This window comes from Otolemur garnettii, unplaced genomic scaffold, assembly GCF_000181295.1.
Source record: "Otolemur garnettii isolate 467f Iridium unplaced genomic scaffold, OtoGar3 scaffold00007, whole genome shotgun sequence".
Lineage (NCBI taxonomy): Eukaryota > Metazoa > Chordata > Mammalia > Primates > Galagidae > Otolemur > Otolemur garnettii.
Window position 1 is genome coordinate 2756384 of NW_003852402.1, and position 10063 is coordinate 2766446.

Consider the following 10063-nt stretch of genomic DNA (forward strand, 5'->3'; position numbering starts at 1 on the left):
CACAGTGAGACATCACTCTCCAGGCTCGGTGCCCAGGGCACAGTGGTTACGGCACCAGCTACACACATGGAGTCTGGCAGGTTCGAACCTAGCCCAGGCCAGTTAAACAACAATAACAACTGCAACCAAAAATAGCCAGGTATTGTGGTGGGTGCCTGTAGTCCCAGCTACTTGGGAGGTTGAGGCAAGAGAATCGCTTAAGCACAAAGTTTGAGGCTGCTGTGTGGTGTGATGCCATCGCACCCTACCAAGGGCAACACAGTGAGACACACTGTCTCAAAAAACAAAAGAAAGAAAGAGAGAAAGAAATCACTCTTCAAATTAACCTAATCTGAATTAGAAAAGTACTTAGAGTCAAAGCTACCACACAATTAAAGAAGGAAACCCAGAAATTCTGTCCCCAGCATTGAGGATTATTCACCACTGAGGCATAAAAGATACACAAGGAGAGCTCAAGGTCACAACTCCTTGCTCAGTGCCCTGCTTTGACAGCAGTGCCCCAATGTCTCCACCATACCCGTTTGGACCCCAACAGCCCAGACACCCCTTGAACTGTGGACACGTCAGGCCACAGCACTGCCACAGCCTCCAACATAAAATAAAGTCTTTTTTTCACACCCTCTCTCACCTCTCAAGATAAAACTACCCAAATGGAATCATCGACAGCATCACAGGTAGAAAATTCTAGCCCAGATCTGCTGACTCCATGCCTAGCTTTCTCTCTATGTAGTATGTCTGAGTGCTATTAAGATTCTTCCCAAGGCAGAACTGGGGATTCAGTACCCCTGTGCCCTGGCAGCTAAACACCAGTGGCATCCCCGATTATGGCAACTACCAGGAAGCACGCCAGACATTTCCTAGCAACCCTAAGGAGCAGTATTGCAGCCCCAGCCCAGCCCCACCCCATGAAGGGCCCTCAGGTGCAATGGCTGAGGCCTGCAGGGTCTGCCTGGGTGCTCCCTCCTGCCCTGCCTTCCCCACTACCACCTAGGACAGGCTCCTGTTCAGGCCCTGGGCAACTCCCCTCCACTGCCCACATACCATCCACATCCATCTGCTGGCTGGGTCGGACGTCCCTAGCGGGGGCCCAGTGGCCTCTCTTCGCTGCTCATGGGAGCCAGCTGTGGCTTTCCAGGCACTGCTCTGTGAACAGTTATCTCCCAGCACGCCTAGAAACAAAGCTGCTCTGCCTTTTCTCTCAACATCAAACCCCCAGAATAAAAAGAACATTTCTCAAGCAAACAGCCAGTGGGGAGGACATCGATCCATCAGGAATGAGTATCAGGCCAGAGTATCTGGGAGGGCCACAACAACTGACCTTTCTCAGAGCCACCAAATGGTAACCCAGCTTCCCAGCCTCAAGCTCCAGCCCATACTCCTGTTACCTAAGCGATCTGGGTGATTCCAAACCTCCCAGCCTCAGCTTAGTCTAGAGTGTTCTTCTACTTCTGCTCATCTCCTCCGCAGACCGTGGTCTATATGGCTCCTTGGGGGCCACTGGTGTGCTGCTCCTGTACACGCTCCCAGACGTTGCGTGGGTGCTGGGAAAGAATGAATCTTCTCTGCAGGCTGGATATGGGGCTCTGGACAAGTCCATGAGCCCAGACTTATCTTCTGTGTGCTGCAAATGCCCCCAAATCCCGCTAAGTCTTACCTGCTGGATCTACTAATTACTGAGGGGCAGGACAGCTAGAGCTAGACATGTGGGTCTAAATCCCAACACTGCAACCTACGAGCCGCACGTGGGAAGTAGCTTGCAGGCTGGGGTCAGAGCACTCAGAATGGTGCCCAGTAGTGGCAGGTCCCTGGAAACCCTGCACGCTGCTTCTCTCTCTGTCCCCCATTATACTCATGGACTTGTACACAGACACACCGAGAGCCTACGCTCGGGATTAGGGAGCACCTTCCCTAGGGAATTTACCCCCTACCACTAGGCAGTGATACTTTAACCCTTCTCGTGGTTTCCCCCTAACATCCACATCCACGCTCGGCTAGGTCAGTGCTCCACGGCCACACGCCTTGCTGTGGGTTGCTGTGCTCATCTGCGCTGTCCCAGCTCCTTCCATCCTGCTTTCTGTGCCCTTGTCTCAGGTGAAGTGTTGTGTTTTTAAGTCCAATGTGTGCTGAGTTACTTTCCTCCAGAACCCCAAATACGCTGCTCCACTTTCTACCATGAGGTTTCTCTCCCCGCCCAGCAGGCTCACTGTCACTCCTGCCTGTGGGACCTACTCTTAAGTCGTCTTTCTGGAGACGTATTTAATGACTGTGAGCATCAATGTCTTCCATGGATGCTGGAGAATTCCCAGCTACCATCTGTATGAACACCGGGTTTTCTCTTTCTAGACCTACTATTCTCATTCTCTCCTCCAGGTCTTAGTCTCTGTCTTATTTTCAGTACCTTGGTGTTGCCAACTCAGTAATTTCCTCCTAAATACAGTCTGTTTTAACTAATTCTCTCTTCTGTTGTGTCTAATGAGTTTTTAATTTTAATGACTATACTTTGGATTGCTGAGCCCAGTTCTGCTGGGCTCCTTTTATTATAAAATCTATCAGTTCTATTCTCAAGAGTCTTGATTTGATTTAAACTTTTCCTTTATCCCTAATCACTGTAAACCTCACATTTTACAGTTTCTTTCAAACCACTGCTGTGGGAGCTCAAGTCTCTAGCTACAAATCCTCCTAATTACAGGGCCAGTGAACGTGCATTCTTGGGGTTCTCTTTGGTGCTTGTTTTGTACTTTTGCTACTGTGAGTCTATCTTCTGGGGCTTTTCCCACACAAATATCACAGGTCTATGTGGTGAGAGCCTCGGGGAGACAGAAGGCCTCCAAGGTGAGCCAAAACACGCCCACGACAAGGTGAGCCAAAACACGTCCACAAGTAAGGAAAACACATGATGTGGTCTCTGCTCCCCAGAACTCACTCTTGTGTGTCTGGGTTGAGAAAGGCCATGAAGCAGAACCCATCAGGCTATGGGGTTCAAGGTAGCCTCTGACATCAGGCATGTGACCTCAAGAAAGTAGCCTGGTCTCTTGACACCAGCCTGTGTGCAGAATGTGACCTCCAACCTGGCAAGAGGGAACCCGTGTCAGGAAGTACCATCCCACAGGAGATGCCACTGCTCCTCCTCTTCCCCCAGGACTCGCCGCCAATCATGAAAGCTGCAGCCCATGAGGCCTTCAGGGCCCCCACTCCTCCTATAAGAGCCCCAAGGCCACCGTTTTGGTTTCAGTGACTCCCCTGGAGTCTCTTTGACAAAGCTGTGTCCTGTTGGCACAATCTGATAAATAACTCGACCTTGATGAAATGCTGGAATAAATGGTAAAAGCTAAGCCAAGAATTCTCATTTAACAAATGCAAACTGCATCTGCATTTAACAAAACTCTCTACAGAGAGTCTTCCATGGCTACAATCACAACAACACCATGATGAAGGGTGCAGAGGGTGCAGTTGTAGCATCCACGAAGATGGAGCAGAAGAAGGTGAGCCCAGGGGTGGAAAGTGAGCAGAGAGACAGAGCAGCCAACAGTGGAGGACGGAGGCACCTGGGAGCACAGGGGACGTGCTCTGGGCTGCTTATCGGCCTGGTTTAAATCAGATTGTATCTTCACATTCATCTCAAGTCCAAATGGAGCTGTGCTCACACACACTAAAACAGTCCCCAAGAAGAGCTCAGCAGGAGGAGCCTTAGCTTACAGGAGTTACAGCCAAGCTCCCAAGTCCCCGGATGGTGCAAACTGACTGCCCTCAAACTCGATCCTGAGGTCATCATAACCCTACAAGAGAAGATGGACGCCAGCACTGGACAGTGATGCCGTGCACACACACATACCAGGACAGCACTGGCCCTCGCACATATCCGCCCTGCCAACAAACCATGTCATCAGACCACAAATCTTAGGTGAGAAATGAAAAGCCAGCATCGATTTCATTGTACAGCTGATTTTATTTACAAATAGAAGTCAGACAATGTTGTATTTAAATGGCACGAGTTCCATCACTCACAATCAAAGAGACGACATCTGAAATTTATAAAGTTTTATATTACAATTCAATCTCTTTCCTAAGAGGGGAAAAGCCTTAAGGTCTGGGAGAAAGAATAAAATAAATGAAGATATTAGCAAAGTAGGGAAATGATGAATTGATGCATAGGCCAAGATATGTCTCCAGTGGGCACATCTGTCTTTACCAGAAACAAAATAAGTCACATGGAGTCTGGATCAGCTGACAGATAAGAGGTTTCCACTCTTCAATTACACTAAGGGCTTCCACTTTCTCTCTGTCAACTCCTGAGTTATCACATTAATAGGAACCCACACACTTCGCCTCAATATAGCCACTGTAGCCAATATATTCAAGTTACACCTCAGAGCCTGAAGCTTGGACTACATCCTATACACACAGGTTTTGACCATATCAAATCAAGTAACTTGGTGGAGACCTCTCTAGTTAGTGGCAACAGGGACAGCAGCAGGGACAATGGCCCAGGAAAAGCGGAAAGCTCAGACAGTAGACCCCAGTGACAAGCAAGGTATAGTCACATCTCCTCACTCTCTCTGATGAAAGGGCCCCCCACTTGCACTGGGCTACAGGGGCTCTCCTGGACACCCCCTGTCCTCTTTGCAGGGGAGTGCCCAGGACAAACCTTGCAGATTCTATCCCTAAAACTCTGCTCTGGACTTCATCCCCTCCTCTGTCTGACACATCCAACTCCTTCAGCAAAATCTGAGATCCTCCTTGAGGTCTAACCCTGTCCCACATTCAGGTCCTGGAGCACGTGCTTTCTGTCCTGTACTGCAATTAGTGGTACCCTCCATCCCTCGGTGAGCTCCTCCGGGCAGGCCTCCAACTGTACTTACCACTGCTGCCCAGGTGCAGAGGGCAGCAGGTGTCCTGATGGCTGTGTCAGCACAAAATGAGCCTGAATGTCCCCTGCCCCCTTGGGGGCCCATCCACCACAGCCACGTCTCTGCAACCCCCAATAGTTCCAGGCCTCCTTCTCATTCCCTTGCCAACAGGCCCCTCCCAAGCCCTGGGTGGGTTTCCCCCCCAACACCTGTACCTTAAGATGGGCCCTGTCACTGGGACTCAGCCATGGGCCCTTGCTGACACGGTGACCAGCAGAGCCCTCGTTATGCTGGGTGGGGCTCCCACTCATTTGTGTTCCCTGCAGTGAATCCTGGGCATGTGGAGCCCTGGCCACCAAGGCCAGCAGGCCAAAGGGCTACTCATAGCCCAGTGTTCCTGACCAGGAGCTGCAGCCCCAAATCTGATGTGCTTTCAGGGGACGAGCCCTTGGAGAGTCGGGCCCTGCTTGCATGTGGCACTGCCAGCTGGAGTCTGTGGGCAGCAGGTCAGGTAGACTAGGACCTGCAGGGACCCGACCTTGCCTTCCTCATAGAACCCTTAGCAGGACACCACGACTGTCCCCAGAAGGAGGGCCACACACACTGTTCTCCTTCCTCATCAACCCTGGGGGCCTATACTCTTCCAGATATAGAAACAGGGCATCAAGAGCAAGTATACGGCTATACTGGCACCCACCAGCAGCCTGGCTTGCAGCCCAGAGCCCTCACGCACAGGAATGGGGTTTTGACTGTGGGGCTGTGGCCGGGCCTAGGACACTCACCTGAATGCCGTCCAGCAGCCTGCTCATGCACCAGTAGGTGTCGGCCTCAATGTTGCGCAGCACGTCAGCGGGCACGCTGGCCACGTCTACGGTGTCCACGTCCTCTGCTTCTGAACAGTGCAGGGATGGAAAAGACAAGGAGCACTTAGCCAACAGAGGGAGCACTTAGTCAGCAGAGGGAGCACTAGGCCACGAGGAGGGCACACAGGAGCTGCCCGAGGGGAGAGCTGCAGCTGAGTCCAGCCTGCCCTGTTCCTCGCAGCCCCACTAAAGGACCCATCTCTTCACTTTATCACTTAATAGTTCTCAATTTTAATAATTAATTGCTGAAAATTAATATTCTAAATCCTCTGCAATTAATTAACATAATTAATATATTGTAAATGATCGCTTCTCAGGCATTTCACATGCCTGAGATAAGATAGAACCTATAATACATTACTTATTCCTAACAGATCTAAATGTTTTTTCATAAGATTTTAAAAACTCTGCTTCTAATATATTTACATATTCATTTGGCAATAATTCCTTTAAAAACCTGTTTCCAAAGTTAGAGTTTCCAAAACTCCACCAGATAAATATTTCTATGCTACAATTCAATACCCAGAAAGTGGTGACACAGTGGTGCTTCAAAGAAGTACCAAAGGTACTCAAAATAATTTCCTTCTTAAAGTATAAAAAACCTAATGAGAAAATATAACAGATGCCTAATTGAAGTGGCTGATCAGATATTTGAATAAACTAATTTTAGATCCTTATAAAAACTGCTACCATCCAGCATAACTTAATTCACAAATGTTTTTAACATTATGTATCCTGTTTCTTAATTTTTTTACTCTTATTTGCAAATGTACCTAGCATCTTTGTAAGGAAAATGTTCCTCAAGGAAAGAAACATTTCAGCCTAGAATATATTTAGGATGTTTTAAGCAGGTACAAGTCTCAGTGATTATAGTTGCCAACATTTATGGAGTGCCTCCTACACGCCAGGCTCTCGGCCACCTGTGTTAAATGCATTTGTTCATTTACTCTCTGTCAGGACTCATTTTACCACCACTACTCCCAAAAGACAGTGGGGTGCTGAGAAACAATGGCCATGGCCTTCCGAGCAGCCTGGTACGGGGCAGGGGTGCAACATCGCCCCACCATCTGGTCCCAGAGCCAGGTCCTTTACTGGAGTCCACAAAGACTCGGGCACAGCTCACATGTAGGCTCCATGAGATCCAATCTGATTGCCTCGATCCCAGGCTGCAGCTCCACACATTCCTGAGCCACATGAAGGTGTGAGAGCAGGGCAAGTGGAGGAGAACACACGGTTCCTGCATCCCCGGCTGACCAGTGAACCATGACGGCAGAAGGGGGACAGCGTCTCCACATCAAGACCCCTCGGACAGCAGCGTCCAGCTGGGCTCTGGACACACATCCAACCCAGCAGGGCCTTGTGGCCCCAAGGTCAAGAGTGACAGACTCTCTCAGGCCACTCCTCACTCAGATCCAGGCCAGTGGGAGTCACGTGGAGGGATGTGCGAATGGATCAGCACCCTGCCTCCCCCCACATACTCCCTCATTCACTCGACAGGTATGGTTTGGGGTTTTTTAATGGAGAAACCATTCATATGCCATTGAGTACACCCTTTAGAGTATATAATTCAGAGTTGTGTAGCTGTCATCACCATCCAATTCCAGAACATTTCCATTGTCCAGAAGAAATCAGGCATCCATCAGCAATCACTCCCTGTGACCTCCTCTCCACCCAGGCCCTGCCCACTGCTCATCCGCACTCTCTGCAGACCCGCCTGTCCAGTACACATCACACAGATGGATTTGGTCGCCACAGGCCATCTGAGGCTGGCTCCTCCCACTCCACATGTTCCCAAGGCTCAGCCGTGAGGCAGCGTGCGCCAGCGCTTCCCTCCTTTCCATGGCCGACACATCACGCCCTGCAGCAGGGCACAAAGCGTTTCTACATCCCTTGGTGGAAGGACTGGGGCTGACCCCAAGGTTCACGTCACCACAGGGTGACATGAACAGCAGGCAGCAGGTCCTCAGTGTGCAGCCTCTGTCCCCACACCCCAACCACTGGGCACAGAGTAAGGAACACAGCTGTTGCCCTCAGGAGGCTCATGCGTTAGAGAGGAAAACAAACTTTAAAAACTGAAAACATCACTAGTTAGGCACGAAGGTGGGGAGGGCCACGTAGAAAGCAGGTCAGTTATCCCTAGGACCCAGGCTTATGAAGGGCACCATTGCCCACAGCATCCTGGACACGTCAGACGTTCAGTCCCTCAGTCCAGTGTCTTCCCCAACACAGGCCCTGGAAGGCAGACACAGGTGGTCACTCCCTGACCTCGACCCAGCCTGAGCTCACCTTGACAAGAACACTCTCCCAGCAGCTCTGTCCACCCACTGGCCCTTCAGGGTGCCGGGCCTCAGAACGTGGCCACGTCCACCCAGATGAAGCCCCCTCAGTGACTCTCAGGGAAAGGCCTTGCTCTCCAATTTCTCGTGGCAGTCCATGGTGGGAAGTATAATCTTGGTAAAAATCTCTGCCAGTCCACAGGTGCAGGACTGTCTCATCAGTGCGCCCTGCCCAGACCCGCCAGCAAGCCCGTCCTGCAGGGAGGTACCTAGAAGGCCACGCACCCCGATGCCAGGATGAGTGCTCTCTCCAGCACGTGACACCCATGCTGGGAAAACAACTTCAGCAGAGTCCATTCAGCCTTCTGCAGACTTAGAGCAAATCTATTTACTTTCCAATCTCTGGGAATGGAATCAGCAACAATAATCAGAGGGCTTCTTTGGAGAAGTTTCCCATCAATACAGTCTCTCTTTCAAGGGCCTTCAAGCACGAAGATATTTCCTCAGCTGTAACAAAAGGTAAACAGGAACAAGGCCCTCTGGCGATCACAACAGCCCCTTCTCAAATTCATGAGCGCAGCTGGGCTGTCACAGGCAGATCTCCAGTAAACGGGCGCTGCGTGGGGCGAGCAGAGGCCTGGCTCTTTCCTAATCTGTTCCACTGCCTCTTAATTTACCTAAAGAAACACTGGTGGCCAACTCCAGGTGTCAGTTCTCACAGCGGCCATTTGTCACTCTTCAGTGTAATGAGGTAATTGCATTTAATGCTGAGAACCCCTTTGCCAATTTGTTTTCTAAACACCCAGAGAATCAGAGTCACCCTTGTCATTAGAATGAGGTAAATATCCCCAAACTGAGAAAGCACCCACCCAAGCTGGCAAAGGCAGCTCTTGAGCCCAAGAGGAGCTGCAGAAAACAGCCCTGGGCTGGCATGTCTGGCCCTCTAGAGACAGGGCTGAGGGGTCCAGGCCACACAGAGGGGTCTGGAACACACACCATAGCTCATAAGGGTGCCCCACAAGGGCATGAGGGGTAGGAGTGGGAGACTCTCACTCTTTATTTTCTACAGAATAGTACAGAGTAAAAAGAAACATAAATTTTCACAATGAACAGTTATTATTTCTTGCAATAGAAAAAAATAACACAGTTTAAGCCATTTGGAACAGTTTAACTAAGGCCAGCCTTTTCCTCAGATAAATATCCCTAGGTTAAAAATTCCCAAAGATGATATTTACAAGGGTGATATTGCCCTTGTAAATGTTTTGAGAAACTTGCAGGGGATTTTGGGGTCAGAATGACTATAGACTGAGGGGTCCCGCCAGCGTTCAGTGGGCCATAAGGTGTAGATAGCACTGTATGATTACCACAACCAGCCTGGGTCTGACTACTCCACTAGTGTGGGTGGGTGAGTAGGTGGGTGGGCAGGTGGATGGGTAGATGGGTGGATAGGTGGATAGATGGACAGATGGATGGATGGGAGATGGATGATAGGTGATGGATGTGTGGATGGATGGGTGGATGGATGGATGGATATGTGGATAGATGAGTGATGGATGGGTAGATGAGTGGATGTGTGGATGTGTGTAAGGATGGATCGATGATGGATGTGTACACATGCGAATGGATGGATGGATGGATGGATAGGTGAATACATGGACAGGTGATGGATAGAAAGATTAGTAGATGTGTAGATGGATAGACAAATGAGTGGATATGTGGATGGATGGATGGATGGATGAATGAATGGATGGATGGATGGATGGGTGATAGATAGATGGATGAGTGGATGGATGGATGGATGGATGGATGGGTGGATGAGTGAATGGATGGATGGATGGATGGATGAGTGAATGGATGGATGGATGGATAGGTGAATAGATGGATAGGTGATGGATAGAAAGATTAGTAGATGTGTAGATGGATAGACAAATGAGTGGATATGTGGATGGATGAGTGAATGGATGGATGGATGGATGGATGGGTGGATGAGTGGATGGATGGATGGATGGATGGATGGATGGATGGATGAGTGAATGGATGGATGGATGGATGGATGGATGAGTGAATGGATGGATGG

The 10063-nt window shown here is 49.9% G+C and overlaps 1 protein-coding gene across 3 annotated transcripts in view; it reads right to left on the reverse strand.

The window, feature by feature from the left end:
• TBC1D22A (TBC1 domain family member 22A) overlaps nucleotides 1–10063 on the reverse strand; it is a 293372-nt gene that overhangs the window by 131251 nt on the left and 152058 nt on the right. For all 3 annotated transcript variants that reach the window (XM_003783102.3, XM_023509293.1, XM_023509292.1), the window contains exon 9: nucleotides 5630–5739. In XM_003783102.3, coding sequence (XP_003783150.1) covers nucleotides 5630–5739 — 110 coding nt within the window. The remainder of the gene's footprint in view (nucleotides 1–5629; nucleotides 5740–10063) is intronic.